Below are 20,816 nucleotides of genomic sequence, written 5' to 3' on the forward strand. Positions count from 1 at the left end.
ATGGAAGTTTCTAAATAAATCACATTTATCTTATTAAGACGACAAACTGCTGTATCAAAGCATTTTAATGGTCATGAAAAAGGTGAAAAAGAAACATTTAAGAAGCTTTAAGACATCTGAAGGACAAAGCAGGTTTTTGTGAGGTACTGAAATACCTCCATTTTATTGTAATAATTCAAGCGAATTACATTGTTATAATGTACAACATACAAACAGCCTGTGGAAAAGGTCTTTTGCAAAGAGAAAGTCTTGAAAGAAAAGTGACCACATTTTCTCACTCACCCATTCTCCAAAAACAAAAAATAAGTGTATTAATAACATAAAAACAAAAAAACAGGAAATTAAGGGACTTATTTTTTTAAAATCATCAAGATATTGAAAACTAACATCATCTCCTTTTCAAGCAGCCCTATAAATGAGTGAATGAACGTTTCTCAACATCACCACGCAAAAGAATGAATCTTCCAAGATCCTCTTTTCCCCCAAACCAGCTTCTAAGCATAGTTATTTAAAGCACTCATGGTGGTCGCCAGTTCATCTGATTTTATTCATTTATTTATTTTTAACTGAATAAAGCTTTAGAGTGCTCACCAACCTCTGATGCAAAACAAAAAAAAAAAAAGAAATCATAACCGGAACCAAACAGATCCCATAAACTTTGTAGATTTATCTGCATATTATGAAAGCCTTGTGACAGGCTAAGAACAGTGGTTACGCTGCCAATCAGACATTGGCTTATGTCACTTCAAACAGGAGGACACAGGTCAAAAACAGGAAGTGGGAGGAAACTGAGACAGACTGCTAAGTCTGCCACATCTCCTACCTCCCTGCCAACATATTAAACCTCCTCCTCTTCATCATCATCCTCCAAGTCACAGAAGTCGATGGATGGTCTGCTGTCCTCCGCCTCATCTTCATCAGATTCTGCATATGAACCTGAGTCCAAACATAAGGAATATGCAGAAACATTAAAAATAAATAAATAAAAACCACTGAAGGGGATGAGGGAGAAAAAAAAAAAAAGCCAGATGCCACCTTCTGGTGGAGAATTAAACACGAGCAAGCATTTTTAACACCAACAAGGCACTGGTAATACTTTCTATGCATTCAACAGCCAATTATGACTCACTATGTTAGTTAAATAAACAGATGTAGTAAATGCCATGCAAACAAATCATAACATTTGCTTACACTTTAAACTTCATCCATTTAAAAAAAAAAAAAACCTAAATTTTTCCACAACAAACAAACACTGGGTTATCATCTATACTTACCTATGCATTTAAAATAAGTTGATATCAACAATTACACAAAGATGAATATAAACGAACTGACAAGATTTAGTGCTTTTATGATGCAGTGCCAAAATAAGTAATTCATAACGTACTTTCGAGATTGTCCATGTGCTCGTGTAGAGTTCTCGCCAAGTTGAAAAACTGAGCGAGAGAGGGGAGAATGTTTTGGTTTTCAAAATCACAACAGCTTATAATGCACACTTTCATATCGAGTGACGCACCACACGAGTCAACGTACTGAACTTTGACACGAACTAAAAGACAAAAATACAAAAAAAGATGTTAAAGACTTACCCCAGCATCATTTACTGCACCCAGGACATCAGAAAACCTCTGCTCACACAGGTGCAGGAGCACCACCAGGTACAGTCCACAACTGATGAATTCATACTCCGACTGAGGAATGGAACACAAAAACATCAAACTAAAGATAATATTAAAAACTAGAATTGATGTAACAGATAGACTAACATTACATTGAAGATCTTCCTTATTTCAGAGACTTTAGTTAAGAGTCTGATCAATTGTGATGGAATGTCTAGAAACTATTAGTTCTGATTCAATGTTTTGAGGTAAACGTGCTAGACAGATGTGACGCTCAAGTTAAACAACTCTAGATTAGCATTTTCACCCCATTCCTTGACCCTGTGTTTCACATATTTAATGCAAGAATGCATTCTTTGTGAATAGCTCTTAAAAGGTCTGTTTACACCAAGACAAATGCTCTGCGTTGAAATAAACATTTTAATTTGAATGGACTACAAGTGCATCTGTTCAGGCCAACTTGAACATTTACATGCTTGCGATGGTGTGTGCACACTAGGGTTGGGTATTGTCTGAATTTTATTGATTCCAATTCCGTTTAATGATCCTATTTTCGATTTTAATAAGACTGCTGCTGCTGAATAACATGAGCAAGCATGAACATGGTTTGCTATTTTCTTTTGTTCTTTGATTAACAGTTTATTATGCTGCTGTCTTTTTTAAAGGGGTCATCGGATGCCCATTTTCCACAAGTTGATATGATTCTTTAGGGTCGTAATGAAAAGTCTATAACATGCTTTGGTTAAAATTTCTCAATGGTAGTGTAAAAAAACAAAAAAACAAAAAAAAAAAAAAACACCCTTTATACCTTGTCAAAATCAGCTCTGCAAAAATGAACCTGTTCTGGTGGATGCTGCTTTAAATGTTAATGAGCTCTGCTCGTCCCGCCCCTCTCTTCTGTCTGTGGAGTGACAAGCCTGTTTACCTTAACCGCATTTAGCCACAAAACTTACAAATTATCGCCTTATTAGGAAAGGCAATTGCAAAGATAAAGATAAGATCATAAAAAACCCTTATACTCACTTCTGCTGTAAGTGAAGCTGGATAACGAATGGTTCGTGCGAACATAGACACATTTATGTAGGTCGGGAAGCGCATTCCCTTCACAAACAAAAGTCATCCACTGCATCTTCAGCGGCGCAGAGGTCGGGAGTAAATGTTCTACTACTGGACTACCATGTTCATTGTTACATCCAACAACAGAACACGGCTTAGAAGCCATTCTTGTCTATGTCCCTGTTCAGGCATCAAAACAATGGCGATCAGACTGTTACAGCTCATCAGGGCCGGTCTAAGGTAAGACGGCTGTGTCAATCAATCTATCATGGGAGCGGCCTCTGCTAGTGTGACGTCACACAGACAAGATGCTAAGAATGGCTTGATTTGGAAAAAAAGGGGAAATTATTTTTACAAAATACTGGGTGGATTTTTATCATTATAAGGTGATTGTGTACACACATTGCCAACACACATTTATGTTCAAACAACATGTAAAAGTAAACTTTGCATCAGGTGACCCCTTTAACACCGAACACACTCAGATCTAAAAATACTTACGTTACAGTACATATGCACTATGTGCAGTACATTATGATGATATACTGATGTATTTATGTGCATATTGATCAGTAAATGAAAGAAAAGACCATTCAGGCTCTGAACAAATCTTCTGTAGTGGAAATGTACGGAGCTGTTCGAGAATGAACACAGGCCGGGAACCCACACCCAGACCGCTGTTCTCTGTGTTTGCGCTTCAGATGTATGCGCTGCACGTAAACAGTGTGCACACTTTCCCTTCCTGCACTTAATTTATAAAAAAAATAAAAAAAAAAAAAAAAACACCCAACCCATGTGCACAGATTACAAAGTCGACACAAAAAAGGAGAATACACAAAGTCGGGCACAGCAATGTGATTTTGATTTAGGCAAATATTTTGCATTCATTGCATTTTCCACACAAGTTGAAAAATTTCAAACCGAACAGAAAATTCGCTTAACACTTTGTCACGCAAGTCAATCAGCAAAGATCTTATCAACACGTCTGGTTTAATGTCTGGTTGTACCAGAAAATAGAGGAGAGCATGTAAGATGTTTTTATTTGCGCAAATGACGTGAAAATTTACAATGAGCACACCCAATGAGTTTTTTCTTCTTTTTTAATAAATTGTTTACAGTAAAATTCCCACTTTTGGTCACATATTCAGAGACTGTTGCAATAAAACTATAATCCCCAAGTAATAACTGCCATAAATGTATCAGAACGACTTTGCCTGTGTGAACAGCGTATTTTTATTTTTTCCAGTACTGAAGTTCCATCTTTTTACCGGTAAAGCACCATTCACACATAAACATCAAAATACCAGTAAACTATGACATCATTAACCAAATATGACCTATAAACAGAGTTCTGGAATACTTTTTTGCTAAGCATTGTGCCTCTGAACTGTTTTATTCTGCATTGTTTGATAAACACCATAGCAAATGCAAAAAACTAAACGTCTTTTTGAAAAGACGTAAATACTGTTTGAAATCCTTTCTTCTTTGTGACAAATGTCAGATGTTGCACAGTGCTTCTTTTTGTTGTGAACCAGCCTCAACTCCATGTAATAATACTTGTTTCTCAGTGATTCTTTAAAAACCATAACCACACAAATTGGAAATGCACTGGCAAGTATCTTTTGACCTTAGAAATAAGTTAATCTAAACAATGTGGTTTATTGTGTACATCCTCCTATGATGATACACTTACCCTTTCATGAGATCTGTAGAGCTCATTGATGTCAAAGTTCTCAATGTTCAGGTGCAGTTTTTCCTTACAAAGTTCACAGGTAGTGATGGCCTCCAAGTTAGAACCTGTGCATCAAAGCAGATATATGAACTCAATGAGAGTGAAAAAACAGCCACATTCACCTCATATTAGCAAACTTAGCCCTCACTGAGTTTGTTTTAACCACTATTCATTTGTTCCTTGGTAATACTATGTTGCTTTTGGGAAATATGAAGAAACGTGACATTTACCAATTAGCTGAGAAATGGCAGAACAATTGCATTCTCTTATACGTGACCCTTGACCACAAAAACTTTTTTTTTTTATTATTATTTGGCTGAGTTACAACTATTTGAAAAACTGGAATCTGAGAGTGCAAAAAAAAAAAAAATCTGAATATTGATGAAAATTGTCCAAATGAAGTTCTTAGCAATGCATATTACTAATCAAAAGTTAAGTTTGGATATATTTATAGTAGGAAATGCACAGAATCTCCTTATGGAATATCCTAATCCTAATATCCTAATGATTTTTGGCATAAAAGACTGGATTTGTGGTTCAGTGTCACATATAATTATGGCAATCATTCTGAACTATACACTGGCACTGCCACAGCATTTTTCCATATTGGCCATAAGCCTCCTCAATGTCAAAAGTCCTCAAAAGTTTAAAAACACAGACAGCTAACAAATGAGATTCTTCACAATTTGACATTTTCAGACTTGTGCATATTATCAGTCTGCTTTCACAGCGTGTTATGCATCAGTAGTCCTACACTGAAGGAAATGAACCCCAAATCCTCCTTGTCAGACTGAAATTGAAAGCAGTTCCTTTCTCAGTGCACATCAAACAAATGAATATGCACTATATAAACACCTAATTTACTTCTGCCTTCAGGAAAAGACAATCCGTACCAGAGCTGATTTTGGAGCGGAGCCATTTCTTAATGCAGTCCTGGTGCACATACTGCAGGCTACCGGTGCACTTGCAAGGCTCGATCAGAGGGTTGGAACTCGACTGCTCCCCCATCTGACAGATTCGGCACAGATCACCCTCCTCCTCATCAGAGTCCTCCAACAGGAGGCTGAAAAGTGGGAAGGGGGTGTGGTTACAATCAGCAAATTAAAATGTGAACATCTGGTCCTACTACACCAAGGGTGCACAATCATTCAGCGTTTAGACCAATTTCTACTTCACCACAACTGAAGCAGCTAATCAAGGCGTTCAAGATTACTAGAAACTGTAAAGCAGGTGTTGGGGGGTTGAAGCTAAACTTTATGGGAAGGTGGCCCTCCAGAAACCCTGTGTGACACAGGCTATAAATAACTATGTGCTGAGAAAACCGCGCAGGTCATAATTCATCCGTTTATAAAATGCATCTGAGTGTCTACTTCAACAATTCGACACACAACCACATCATAAAACTGTATCTTAATTTCACAAAGCAAACTTGCATAAACTTATTAGTCTTCTGTAGGCTCTGTGCTTTTTTGTTAATGTGACCATACCTTTATTACAATTTTTTTTTTCACCACAATAACCAGTGATCGTTAAAATTAGCCTCTGACCTCTCCTGAATCTTTCGCAGTCTCTCTGGGTCTCTGGAGGGGGCGGGCTTGTCTTTCACCTGCTCATCAGTTTGACTCCTCCTTTCCGCTCCCACTCCCACACCAATGATCATATTCTCAGGCATACGGAAAAGCGGGCTGGTCATCACCCTGCCCATGCCATGGCTCCGTCCTGCCAGACGGACTCCGTCCTGCAGTAGTGATGCAGAGAGACCCGAGGCTCCAGTAGAGGGTGCTGCTGTGGCACCCTCTGAAGAGTCATCTTCATCATCGTCATCATCATCATCACAATCCGTGCCTCGGTCAGGTGTTTTCCGGCCATCACGGTCACCGAGAGGGAATTGGGGTGAACGATGAGGGTCCATGCGGGCGGTTTCATCACGCCCTTCCCTCCTCCGACGAGAGAACAGTGGGGTACAGCGGTTCCAGTTCAGCCAAGACAGGCCTGTTGGAGATCGGAGCGATTCCTGTTCGGGCTCTACTACATCGGCTCTCTCCTGGACGGGAGCGAGAGATGGTCCGCGTCTGCGCAAGAACGAAAACGCCTGAACGGGGTCAGAGTTCCTCAGCTCCGCTTCCAAATTTTCTCTACTGACAGGAGGAGGGACTTCAGAGGGCGGGGCTTCATCTGGGCTTGAGTCATATGACCGAGAATCAGAGGCGGAGCTGACGGTAGAGTTTGACTCCTGACTGGAGCGTCGGGAGAAAAGCCGGGATAGCAGACGCCTGGTTGTTCGCCTGCCATCGGACTCACCTCCATTCTGAGCAGGAAGTGGAGTGGGGGCAGGGCTAGATGAAGGTGGGCTGGAGCTACAGCCGGTAAGGGGCGTGTAAGGGGTGGAGCTCCAGGATGAGAGCTGGGATGGGTCCGAGATAGAGGCGGAGGTTCTGGTGGAGCTAGCGCTGGAGCGTGGTGTATCACGAGAGAACGGACTGGACTGGTAATCCGAGGTCAGCCTGTGGGAGTTGCGCTCCAGAGGAGATGGGAGGTACTCTGATGAAATACGGCGACTAGATGAACCATTCTCTCTGTGGGATGAATACTGGCTCTCTTTGGGTCGAGCACCTTGTGCATAGGTGGAGGTAACACGCTCTGAACGGTCTGAAGCACAAAAAGAAAGGTAGAGTTATTATTATGGGTTAGAACGCAATATTAAACCAGCGGTTTCCAACAAGTTCTCTTTTTGATTAAAGGGATAGTTCACCCAAAAATGAAAATTGCCAGTGACTCTCAAACTTGTTTCAAACCTGTAAGACCTTCGTTAATCTTCGAAACACAAATTAAGATATATTTGATAAAATCCTAGAGCATTCTGACCCTACACAGACAGCAACACAACTACCACATTCAAGGCCCAAAAAGGTAGTAAGAACATTGTTGAAATAGACCATGTGACATCAGTGGTTCAACCGTAATGTTATGAAGCTATGAGAATACTTTGTGCACAAAGAAAACAAAACTTTATTCAACAATTTCAACGTCATACTCTCGTAAACGTGCGAAGACAACACACGGAAGAGAAGAAACTGTTGAATAAAGTAGTTGTTTTGTTAGGGGTCAGAAATAGAGCCGTCCCTAATGATTATTTTGGTAATCGAGTAATCTGTCGATTATTCTGACGATTAATAGAGTAATCATAATTATAATACATTTTTTGTAGTGATAAAAATAGACCTAAGTGAACAACAGCCTTTAAAATGACTTAAAATACATATATAATTGCAACAAGGCAATATTAATTTGTTAAAATAAAGTATCAAAAGCAAGTAATCATATGGTTTTATTAAAACTGTTAAAATACATAATGTATTATAAACAATCGAGCTAATGTACATTGCGCATTATAACAAATGACTGCAAGAGGGCGTCAATGGCCTGATGATTGTTTTTACACTTTACTGCACGATTTAATCAGTGTTTAATATTGACTCAACATTTAAGTCAAGTTTCCACAATCTTTAATATTTGGTTATTTCTTTATGATAGAAATGCTAAAGCCACTGTTAATTTTTGAATATGTGGACTTTAAAATGTGTATACTTGGAGTGAGGGTTTAAACTTATTTTGAAATCACCATGAACAGTTAACATATTGAGAAAGACAATGATGTATTCTCCTGTGTTTGGTGGAGGTTTATAAGTGACTTGCCTTACAAATCTGATCAAGTGGTGCATGTTGCGTTCCCAGATGAACGTTATAATAAACCCAAACTCACAACAACATGCAGAGACCGAATTTGAGACGCTCCACACATGTAAATTATAAGGGTTTGTGCGGAACCGCATTTACCGTGAATGGAGCCGCTCTGTGATGCAAGTAGCTAACCTACACGCATGTGAATAAAACGCATATATTAAACCTGCATCGCATATTTAATTGAATCGTAGTGTTTGTGAATTCTTAATACCATTTTTTTTTTAGCACATATACACACACATAAATATATATACACACACATATATATACATATACATATATATATATATATATATATAAAATCAAATACTTGAATAAAATAGGAGGAGTCATTGTAGCCCTAGTCAGAAAGCTCTCAGATTTCACTAAGAAAAAAAAAAAAAAAAACCACTTAATTTGTGGCCCAAGGATGAATGAAGGTCCTATGGGTTTATAACGACATGAAGTTGAGTAGGTAATGACAATTTTCATTTTTGGGTGAACTATCGCTTTAAGGACACATGCAACCAAGTACAAGATTGAAAACCACTGCAATAATCTACATCCACATTACACCAGATATCTTTTGGGAAAAATAACAGTCATAACAGTCATATAACACAAATAACAGTCATAAGTCATTTTTCAAATACCTCCATTTAAAAAAAAAAAAAAAAAAAAAAAAAAAAAAAAAAAAAAAAGGCTGTCTCAATGTGGAAAGGACAAAATGTAGAGAAAAAGAAGCACTTTCAAATGTATCAGTGTAATTAATGTAGAATTAGTCTAAAGCTAAGAATAGCATTTAATTTTAGAAGAAATGCCAAAATATAAGCAAAATAAAAATCTGAATTCTGCAACAATTTGAATATATATATACTTAATATAACTATATAACTAGTAATATAACTTAATATTACATTATGAACAGAATAAAAAAAACTATAAAGCTCAAGAAAGCATTTTATTCCATTTTCATTCAGCTTTTTTGGCAATATCCCAAAATTTGTATGAAAACACTTTAAAAAGTTGACGTGAATTCATCCAATCATGGCTAAAATCAATCAGAGAACGAAAACCAGTAGAGAAAATGAACCACTGGATCAGGACTGGACCGCAAGTGGATGATTGTGTCTGTGTAAATGTGAGTACATTTGTGCACATACACAGTGAAGATGTCAGTCCGCTAGACCGGTAACTAGACTCCCCCAGTGAACTCAGTCCTGAATCGCCCCTCTTCTCCAAATCTCTGCGGGCCCAAAGACCCTCTGGAGTCGTTGACGAAGATGAGGATGATGATGAAGAGGATGATCTTGACAAAGGACTGATGGAGGATTTCCATGAAGAATCTAAACATAAGATCAATGTGTTAATCCACCAGACACCCATAAATTCAAGAGGCACTCAGAATTAACCATTTTAACACTGAAATACTTTTTGCAACTACTTATTACTGTGACATACTTCCTAAAGTGGAGTAAGAGCTGGCAGGTTTAGATGTGGATGGGGATCTGGAATAAGCTGCTCTATTTGTGTAGGAAAGTTTTGCTCTTTTAGACTCGCTGTCTTGGGATGTGCCAAGAAGTCCACAGTAGGTTCCCGGCCTTCTCTCAGAGTCGGTCTAAAATACAAATATACAAACACACGCAGTCAGATGTCTTACATGTCTGGGATGTTTGCTAAACGGTCTCAAAGATTCCAATTCCAAGAGCCCAAGTCTGCTCAAATCAGATTATTCGGTTGTTTACACACATTCATATTTACACAACACCACAAAAAAAATAAAATAAAATTAATATTTCACAATTATGTTGTGCTACTTGTGCCAAAAGAATTGGACATCCAGTCTTATACCTATGCTGTAGCATTAGACGCCTACCAATGGTATAAAACATAAGAACCGTTACAATAAATTACAAATGTTGTATAATTAACGTAATCATAATTTTTATAATAAAACGGCTCATACAACTTACATGTACATTAAAAATTTATACACAAAATATTTACAAGTCTGCATCGGTCTCCACTGGTGGAATCTGTCCATGTTCGATCACAGGAAGATGAAGATGATGAGGACAGAGAAACAGGCGTAGAGAGCTTCCAGCTGGAGTGACGGCTTTCAGTTGAATTGTAAACTCTTGGCGAGCTCAGCAGACGGGAGCTCTAAAACACAGGAAACATTAGAAACGAACACACAACGTGAATGTTAGTACAGAACCGTGACAGGAAGAAACTCAACAATTAAGTCATTTAACTACTGTTTGTTCTGCATCATTAAAAAAAAATACAGCACATTGGCCAATATTCAGACATTAACAGCCAACCTCAAAGCCTCTACAAACAGTTTCCTTCCTAAAGCTGCTTTATGTCGAGAAACCCCCTGTGGCGAACTATATTTGGATTAGCTGACGGTGGCTAATGTTGTTTAATGTCAACTTTAACAGTGCCTAATGTAGTGACGTAGCCAAGTTCTCAGATGTGATCTTCAAAACACACTCTGGGAGTCAAAAACAACTCTGGAAGTTTCAGTAACTTTATCTAGCGAGACAGACCTTGACAGGTTGATGAGATACACCAGGGCCAGGAATCTAGTGTGCACTATAAAAAGCCCAGTGAACCAAGGCAGTGTAACACGAAGACCTTTCCAGAGACCCAGCAGTGCTGCGGAATATGAGATGCTAATAGCGATAGCACACTGATCTCCATAGTGGCTCTCTCACGCTTCGAGAATCTTCATGAAGTTTTACAGACTGAAGGGGGTGGAGAAAACAAATCAACTTACACAGTAAAGAGAGGACATGCGAAGGAGAGAAAGAGAGAGGAAAGAAAGGGGGGAGGAAAAAAAAAGTCCCTTAGGTAAATATTTTGTTATGTACTATAGAGACAAAGCAATTAAATACCTAATTTATGCTAAATATGGGTAAAAACTACATGTAACAGTAGCTGACACTCTGAAATTTATCTACACTTGTGGTAAAAAGCATATTAAAATCAACTTACTACAATTTAAAAAAAAAAAAAAAAAAAAAAAGGCACCAGCTAGGGGAAATTTCTTAGCACAAATTGATTTCTTACTTATCTATTTATCTATAAACTCTGAAAAATAAATAAATAAATAAATAAAACAACACCAACAACTGTGGCTGTGTATGGAAGCCTATTTCTGCCACTGAATAAAAATAAAAACTGAATTAAAAAAAAATGAAAACAGCGACCTTTTCTCCCAGTTCGGACTCATTTTTATTTATTTATTTTTATTTTTATTTATTTTATTTTTTTTTTTTTTGGCAATTCTGAGAAATAAAGTCAGATTTACAGGATATAAACTCACAATTCTGACTTTCTCAAGTTAAAATTGAGATATAAACTTGCAACTCTGAGAACAGTCTTTTTTCCCCTTAGAATTTGACTTCATAAGTTAGAATTGCAAGATATAAACTCACATTTGCAAGAAAAAATTTGTGAGAATCAGGCAATATACATCAGGCAATTGACCGTTCGCAAAAAACCCACCCTCATTAGTTACTGTTGCTATGTCCGACAAACAATGCCGCTCTCTCACACTACACGTTCTCACACAGTGAAAAATACACTGAGGAGCAAAGAGTGAACTGACAACACACCAACAGGTAAGACAGAGCAGGTTACTACTGGTACGAAACAAGGTCTCAGCTTTCAGATTTTGTCTTTTTTACCATTTTGTGTCTCATTAATGTGTCGTGACAGATCACTGTATTGCCTCAGTTCAAGCTACACATGTGAACTGATGGTCTTTTTATATTTACTTAAAGCATGAAATGAACATGAATGAACATCATAACATTTTACTATTTCAATCGTGGAAAGACGTCAATACACAATATTTTTCAAGTTTAAGTCCACCGAAGTTAATCTACCTGTCTTAATATGTTTGTCAGACATGACAGCGGATTCAGCATTATGACTGGTCAGATCACCTGTCAATCAAGCTCTTTGCAAACATTCAATTATGAAAAAGAAAATGCTGCATTCATGCCATATTGTAATTACCGTTATTTTGAGATGAAAAACACATGATGTTCTACTGGGAGCGGTTCACACCCTTGGACTCGGAACCATCACACTATCAATGCCTAAACATAGAGCCTAATGAATCTGAGGTGGTCAGGTGGTTACAAGTCATAGCTTTCAAATAGCTCCCAGTTCACAAGTTGTATTTACAAGTGCTATGATGACGTGAGCGCTTTTTTACAAATTGGTATCTCATGATTACGGTAATTACAATATGGCATGAATGTTAAGATAAGTTGAGAAAAAAAAATAAATAAAAGAAAAATAAAAAAGGGTAAACTCGCAATTATATTTTACATTTTTTTTTATTAAGTGACAAAAATGGGCTTCCATAGCTGTGGGTTAAATTTTATAAACTTATAAAAAAAAAAAAAAAAAAAAAGACTATTTTTGATTACTACTATGTACCGATTTTCATGTAAAAGTTATAATGCATAAGTGACTGTTTATTAAAAAAAAAAAAAACAACTTGAGATTTGGCTAGTTTTCTTAATCCCCCCATGCCATGCAGAGTTAATATTTTGCAACCCTAATTCCCCATTGTTGCATTTTGCAATGTTTTCCAAATTGCGTACACACCTTTACCAAAAGAAAACATTTTTATAACTAATGGCTTCATAAAGACATTTAAAAGGGAGTAGGGCAGGGTGATTTTTCTGATTTTATCAATTCATTTGAATTCAATGGTTTGCCACAATTTTATTTTTTAGAAAACAAGGAATTGTTTTATTACCAAACGTCAGAATTAGACACTTTGACAATACGCTGATGATAACGCTCTCATATGCGCCGTTCTCTATAGATCAGTGGGTGTCAGTCACACAGAATGCCCTTTTGTGTTGACAAAGATGCGATGCGGAGAGTGGAATAGGAAAAAAATTGCTCCTTATAACTTGAGCACAATGTTTTTAAAATGCCATTTAAGCATGAGACGCTGCAAAAGACGAGTACACACGTCCATTTTGATATAGAAAAAAACTTGGAAAAGCAGTGCAAGCGAATGAATAATAAAAAAAAACAACCCTGTAACTACTACCGTATGTCTGATATTTCATGTTTGCATCATGGTGATAGGCTGAAAGCTGCTGTTCATTGTAAATATTTTGTTATATACTATAGAGACAAAGCAATTAAATAACTAATTTATGCTAAATATGGGTAAAAACTACATGTAACAGTAGCTGACACTCTGAAATTTATCTACACTTGTTTTGTTTACACAAATGTTTTTACAGAACATTTAGTTAATAAAAGTCTACTGGTGTAATTTTGAATTACCTTGACTTGTGAGATTTTTCTAAAGCATTTTCCTCGCATTGTTTCTGAACATACATGTATAAGACAAGTTTGTACCAGCTGTAGTCTGCAAAGATATTCAACAAGTGACTTGTTTAACACTTACATCATGTTGACAACTTCATGTGTGGTGCACTTGGAATAGAATTTTCTTTAACTAGAGAGTTAATAAAGAAAAAGTTACTTGAATCATGTTGTAGTTACATTTTCAAGATGACAAGTTAAAAACATAAATAAACAAATAAAATATTTAAAAAATAAATAAGTAATCTAGATTTAAAAAAAAAAAAAAAAAAAAAAAAAAAAAGATGCCCATTTTCCACAAGTTCATATGATTTTTTGGGGTCTTAATGAAGAGTCAATAATATACTTTGGTTAAAAATTCTCAATGGTTGTGTAAAACACCACCCCTTTTACCTTGTCAAAATAAGCTCTGCAAAAATCATCCCATTCTGAGGGGATTGTTCCTTTAAATGCAAATGAGCTCTGCTCGCCCCGCCCCTCTCTTCTCTCCGTGGAGTGACGAGCCTGTTTACTTAAACCACATTTACCCGCTAAACTTGCTAACTAGCACGTTATTAGGAAAGCTGATCGCAAAGATTCATAAAAAAAAGCCCTTATACTTACTTCTGCTGTAAGTGCTGCTGTAAATATGTAGATTGGGAGCTGCATTCCCTTCACAAACAAACGTAATCCACTACATCTTCAGTGGCTCAGATGCCGCGAGTAAATGACGACCACCATGTTCATTAATTACATCCAGCAACAACACCTCAATCAGAGATATTCCTGTCTAACTTACATCCCTGCTCCGGCATCAAAACAATGGAGGTCTGACTGTGACAGCTGATCTGAGGTAAGACCTGTGTGACGCCACACACCAACAGGCATGAACAACAAACAACATGAAAAAGTGTACTTAGGGTACTTACTTTAACCATATTGCCCAGCCCTAAAAGTGTGGCATGAATATCAACGCTTGGGTTTAATCAACTTGTGGAACATATCACCTCAAAGACTTCCATTCAATTTAAAGGGGGAGTCAAAGCAGTTTTCTGTGGTAATCAATATCCTATAAAACCTGTACGGAGCCTGAAACACTCCTTTAAACATGCTAGGTTATATAGAAAAAGAATATAGATTTCTGGGTGACTGGTTCAGCAGAAGAGATTGATGATTCAGAGGAGATGGCAGTCCTCTACCGAGAGACTTAAGCTGCACTACCTGCGGATGTGAACGTAGACGCTACGGAAATGAATGTGTCACTGTAATACCTGATAGTCTGAGTCTAATTTGACAGAAGCTTCTCTGCTAAAGCGATCTCTTCCCAAGATGCTCCCTCTGCCGTAGAGCCGACTCGCACTGAGCGCCGAAGATGAGGAAGAGAGGGAGGAGGGCGATGACAGCGAGGAAGAGCTGGAGACAGCAAACGGAAACCGGCGAGACTTCGAATCCATCTCTAAACTGCACCCTGAGAGACAGAGAGACACACAGCGTTAGAGCCACATTCCCACGACAGCAGTCACCTAAATTCCATTTCAAAACAGGACTGGTAATGAGATGTTTCAGGCGTGTCTTTAGTGATGTACTTCCATAACCTGTCAAGCATTACAAGTTGCCTCCAGCAGTATGATGGTTTTGGCGAAATGGTTTACTAAAGAATGAAAGATTCTGTCATGTACTCACCGACACATTGTTCCAAACCTGTATGACTTACTCTCTTACTGCTTCAGACTCAATTCATCATAATTACATGTTAAAGAACTATTAGAACGTTATTAAAGGTTTAGTTCATGGAAAAATGAACACTCTGTCATCATTTACTCATGCTCCCAAAGCCTATAAGCCTTTAGTTCATGTCTGAAATAGTTTTAAAATCTTTTTACAAAAAAATGTGCATGTATGCAAATTGTTTAATATCCAAGGTACACATTTCTAGTAATTGTGCAGTTAATTCGCATATTGGATTTTCAAAAAGTTTTTTAATTTTGTCCTCTCCCCAAATTTGTCACTACCGAAACGCAGTAATGATAATTTATTTAGAAGGGTTACACTGACCTATTAAGATTTTGCTTACATCTAGATTGTAAATATATTTTTTTGCCATTTTAGTACAGCTATTTTTATTACAGAGGTAAATCCATAATTACATTTTTAACAATATGTCAAGTGTAATTTATGAGATTTGTTGTATTTTTAATCCAATTTTCTTTGTAAAAGGCAAAAAGTTGATCATACTGATTTCAAAGTTAAGGACTCAGTCTGAATATACACTGAACCAAACACTATCATAACATCTTAAGTGATAATTCAGTATACTTTATTTTTGACAAAACATCCCATATTTCAGTAGTGACAGCACATTTTCGGTAGTGACAGCAATGCACTGGTAGCGACCACATCACATTACAGAATTTTAACTTGCATAAATAAATAAATAAATAAATAAATAAATAAATAAATAATAAAATATTGTATATACTATAATTATATTATATAATATTATATAATATGATATAATATAATATAATATAATATTATATTATATTATATTATATTATATTATGTACGTACTAAAAATGTATTTATTTCCCCTAAATATGAGGATTATGCGTTACCCTTTGTCACTATCAAAACAATGATGACATGTAGTTCTACGGGATAACACCCAAAAAACAAAGATGTCTCTACCGAGACTCCACCAAATGTATCGGTAGTGACAATTAAATTAAAAAAAAAAAAAAAAATTATATGTATGTATGTATGTATGTATGTATGTATGTATGTATGTGTATGTGTTTATATATATATATATATATATATATAAACCTAGCTCAAAGATGCTAATCAACACATGATTAGCTAGCACAGTTCTGAAAAGTTGTACACAGACTTTTCAGACTTTCGAACACATTTATCTCAAAATGATAAGACCTATCTACTTACACCTTGTAGCTATTAGAGAGGGAGACACAGGAATATTTCCTAATGTGGAAATCAGGAAATGTGGGACACATTTATTTATTTATTTTTTATTTTTTATTTTTATTTTTTTTTTTTTTTTCAACAAAGTTTCAGAATTTACAAAGAAAACATAAAATAAGTATATTTTTTAACTTCACCGTTTAAAAGAATCAAAAAGACACTTTTAAAAACAAGGGGGATATTTCTCCATATAGTGGACTTCTACGGTGCCCATGAGTTTGAACTTCCAAAAAGCAGTTTTAACTTTCAATGCAGCGTCAAAGGGCTCTACACAATCCCAGCCAAGGAATAAGCATTTTATCTAGTGAAACCATTGGTTGTTTTCAAGAAAAAAATAAAACAATAAAAATTGTATACTGTTTAACCTCAAGTGCTGGTCTTGTCTAGCTCACCCATGCACATACGTACTCTGTGTAATCCGGATCAATACAGTTAGGGTATGTCGAAAAACTCCCATCTCATTTTCTTCTCCAACTTCCAAGTCATCCTACATCGCTGTTTTACCTTTTTTTGTAAAGGACATTTGATTTTCTTTGCACGTTGACTTTGTTAACACTGGGTCTGTACTTCTGCAGTGATGCAAGACAATTTTGTCGTTGGAGGAGAAAATTAGATGGGGATGTTTCGTCATAACCTAACTGCATTGATCTGGATTACACAGAGTATGCATGCACATGACAGAGCTAGATGAGATGAGCATTTGAGGTTAAAAAGTATATACATTTATATAAGAAAATGACCCATCATTTGATAGGTAAGACAGTTCCTTCTTGGCTGGGATCGTTTCAAGCCCTTTGAAACTGCATTTAAACTGCATTTTGGAAGTTCAAACTAACGGGCACCATAGAAGTCCACTATATGGAGATAATTCCTGAAATGGTTTCCTCAAAAAACAATTTCTTTACAACTGAAGAAAGACATGAACATCTTGGATGACAACAGGGCGAGTACATTATCTGTAAAATTTTCACTCCTTTAGCAAGTATTTAAGATTTTAATACTTAAAAGCTTTCTAAATGCGTTTTTGGTTGTGGGACTCTCTTTAGAATGGCCCATACAAACACTGATCAACACACACACACACTGAGCACATTAAATATGTTCAAACAAAAGCTCAAACATCTTGTTCTCAGGGTGAAAACCATACAAATATAAGGTTTGTTCTCATGCATGCAAGCAAGACACTGTGGTTGAACTTTGGATTACTGTAGTGTATTTAACACTCTCTATTTAGGTGCACTGAGCAATGTCCGTAAGTAAAAACCAAAATTAAATCTGTTTTGCAAAATGGGTCTTTGCATAAGACTTACACCGCCCAACTCATTTGGATTAGTTCTAAAATCTCTGTAGTTTATGATGCAAGCCCATTTTGGTTGCATGCTTTCAATGGACAGACAACAATTATGCATCACTTATAAATAATATCACCACTTATATAGTCTTATGGGTTTAAAATGACATGAGTAAATGATGACATTTTAATTTTTGGGTGAATGATTCCACCTTTTAAAAAAAAAAAAAAAAAAAAAAAAAAAAAAAAAAATTATCCTTTTGTGTTTCATAAAACAAAGAAAGTCACATGAGGGGGAGTAGATGATTACTTTTAAAATGAATTAATCCTTTAAAGCACTACGAGTATGAGTGAAAAATGTGAATTCTGCCATTAAAATATACTGAGATATACTGTAGAAAAGAAAACAAACAAAAAAAACTGGCCGGCCCAGAGTACAATCTTTTATGCCCGACATTATCAACAATCAGCAATTCTAGGGGAAAAAAAGCTATTGGCACCGTTGGCTTTCTTAAAGAGATAGTTCACCCAAAAATGCAAATTTGTCATTAATTACTCACCCTCATGTCGTTCCAAACCTATATTAAGATATTTTTGATGAAACCCGAGAGCTTTCTGACCCTGCGTAGACAACAACGCTATGAAAGGTAGTAAAGACATCATTTAAATAGGCCAGTAGTCCACGCATTGCTGCTAGCTCTCGGATTTCATCAAAAATCTCTTCATTTGTGTTCTGAAGACGAACAAAGGCCTTACAGGTTTGGAACGACATGAGAGTGAGTACTTAGTGACAGAATTTCATTTTTGGCTGAATTATCCCTTTAGTCACACAGACAGTGTGGACCACCTCAACCTGTCGTTTTATATCATAACACCACACTTCCCTCCCCAGCATACACATCTTCCTACTGCACCCTTCATCAAGCCCTCTATAAATACCCACCCCTCTACAGTAGAGTATCAAAATAGCACCTTCCTGCAATGAAAGCTCTCTGCTGTATGTCAGGCTTTTTCCAAATCACGTTTGCCAAGTGAGAACACTGCTAAACTTAACCTGAAGGCTCTGAAGCCCTGCTTCAGTCAGGTGTCGGGACAGAAAAAGAGCAAGTGAGAGAGGGGCTACAGCAGGCTTAGGCCTGTGCATGAAATGCATACACATTTAGATCCAGAATGTTGTTGAGAACATATATAGTAGGCCTCAAAGGTTTCAGAGACTTACAGCATGAACTATGTTGCATCATATCCTATGAAGTGGCTTGGTACATCTCTTGCATCATTAAAAACTTCCTTTCCATACAGCAAAACACCAAAAAAACAGTCTAACAACTTCCACATTATATTTTAAGTATTCATATATATACACATGACAACAAGAGACTGAAATTTGCCATGACTACTACTATTCATTCATTTCATGGCAATGAGAAGCTACGACAGTCCGGTTAACTTCTCCTTTTCTGTTTGGCAAAAGCAAGAAACTCAAATGGATTTCGAAAGACATGACAGTGAGGAAATAGATTACTTCTATAAGCATCCATTACCTTTTAGGGTATTTTTCATAGATCAACATTTGCAAATGTACTAAAGCTGAATGACAAGCAGAATGAGAAATACATTAACGTCAAGGCGTGTATGTAACAAGACGCAGAACAAAATCACCCCGTGTGAAACCCTGTGGCTTTGTTTGCCGATTATGCAACCAGTTCAGGAACATTTTGTTAAACCCAACCTTGCACACTCAAAAAAAACAAAACAAAACAGTGCACTAATAAAATGAGGAGACATTTTAAGTTAATGCCTCTATGCAGCTTCCTCATCTTGAGGTTTCTAAATGTGTTTAGCACATAATGTGCTCTTCCTTGATGTACATCAGTTAGTACTTTAAGTGGCAACGAGTGCAAATTTGACTATTTTGAATTAGATTCGTGTTGAGATCTAAGATCAAAATTTAAGATTATAACAGTGACCTATATAATGGCTCTTCGGCCTCCAGACTACAGTGTGTTTGGTGCTCTTTAATGAATCTGACAGGACACAAACAGCACGATTTTGATTGTAAACTACAGCTGATCCATATCAAACAGGTGAGATGTCAGTGATTTGCATTAGCTCAGCACAGCTCTCGAGTTACAAGCACATTAAAAAACAAATGACTCGCAGAGGAGGTAAACACGGAGTGTTTATCCTGCACAAAAGCTTTTGCACCAATAAATCTGACGGATTTAACTCAATGCATTCAAAAAGGACATGTTCAAGACATGCGCCACTGACCCGTTAAACTAGACGCTCTAGGTTGCATGTGATCCCAGGAGTCAGTCGCATTAATAAACCAGCACTCTGCCAGATGTCTAGGCCTTGTTTTTGTTAGCCAGGACACTTCGTAACTACAAGAATAAAGCTCGCTGGCTATTCGAATGCAATTAAATCGTAAGCGTTTATATTAGCACTTAGCAAACGCTACCTGTTAAAACCAATTTCTCCGTGTTAAAATGCTCCGATTGGCATCACTTCCGTGTGAACTCACCTCTGATTTTCCGTCTCTCTGCCTTTAATATTAATGGCGTCCGTGTGTTGATATAGGGAGGGTCACGTGGTTAAAACTGTAAGCGGACACCCGCAGGAAACGCGTACGCTGTTCACGGCGGCTGATTGTCAGCTGCCTCGGCCAGTGAATGACAGCGTAGCGAAAATCGCCCCGCCCTCTTTTCTCTTTAACATTGACAAGACACATGTAAATTATATATGCGTTAGGTTGTAAAATTCAAAATAAAATAAGAGGTGCCTCTAAAACATCTCCATTGGTTCTATATAGCAAGTTAGCATTTGCAGAGAATGGAAAATATACACTACCAGTCAAAAGTTTTTGAACAGTAAGATTTTTCTTTGTTTTCTGATTCAAAGTACAGCAAAAACAGTAACATTTTGAAATATTGTTACTATTTAAAATAACTGCTTTCTTTTTTAATATATTTTAAAATGTAATTTATTCCTGTAATTGCAAAATTTAATTTTTACTTCAGTCACATGATCCTTCAGAAATTATTGTAATATTCTGATTTACTGC

At 36.8% G+C, this 20,816-nt stretch overlaps 1 protein-coding gene across 3 annotated transcripts; it reads right to left on the bottom strand.

Annotated features, from left to right (window-relative positions):
* Nucleotides 1-129: 129 nt before the first annotated feature.
* On the bottom strand, nt 130-20,380 carry marchf7 (membrane-associated ring finger (C3HC4) 7). Of its 3 annotated transcripts, none has more exons than XM_051111933.1 (11): nt 20,277-20,380; nt 14,751-14,947; nt 10,138-10,293; nt 9,592-9,748; nt 9,294-9,476; nt 5,955-7,056; nt 5,301-5,470; nt 4,369-4,472; nt 1,590-1,691; nt 1,388-1,436; nt 130-936 (listed from the first exon to the last, which is right to left on the bottom strand). In XM_051111933.1, exons 2-11 carry the CDS (start codon nt 14,931-14,933, stop codon nt 839-841), a joined length of 2,304 nt encoding a protein of 767 aa, XP_050967890.1. In that variant the 5' UTR covers nt 14,934-14,947; nt 20,277-20,380; the 3' UTR covers nt 130-838. The 3 variants fall into 3 exon arrangements, with proteins under 3 accessions (XP_050967890.1, XP_050967889.1, XP_050967891.1); XM_051111932.1 differs by having other exon boundaries at nt 20,214-20,294; XM_051111934.1 differs by lacking the exon at nt 1,388-1,436 and having other exon boundaries at nt 20,214-20,294.
* Between the last annotated feature and the right edge of the window lie 436 nt (nt 20,381-20,816).

The sequence above is a fragment of the Labeo rohita genome, chromosome 6, assembly GCF_022985175.1.
Source record: "Labeo rohita strain BAU-BD-2019 chromosome 6, IGBB_LRoh.1.0, whole genome shotgun sequence".
NCBI classification, from domain to species: Eukaryota; Metazoa; Chordata; class Actinopteri; order Cypriniformes; family Cyprinidae; genus Labeo; species Labeo rohita.

Excerpts from the sequence above, each read along its gene's own strand:
- marchf7 (XM_051111933.1), bottom strand. The coding sequence starts at position 14,933 with ATGGATTCGAAGTCTCGCCGGTTTCCGTTTGCTGTCTCCAGCTCTTCC. Across the intron at positions 5,471-5,954 it reads CTGCGAAAGATTCAGGAGAG|CCTCCTGTTGGAGGACTCTG; the intron begins GTCAGAGGCTAA and ends CCCACTTTTCAG. Across the intron at positions 1,437-1,589 it reads GTGCAGTAAATGATGCTGGG|TTTTTCAACTTGGCGAGAAC; the intron begins GTAAGTCTTTAA and ends TCTCTCGCTCAG.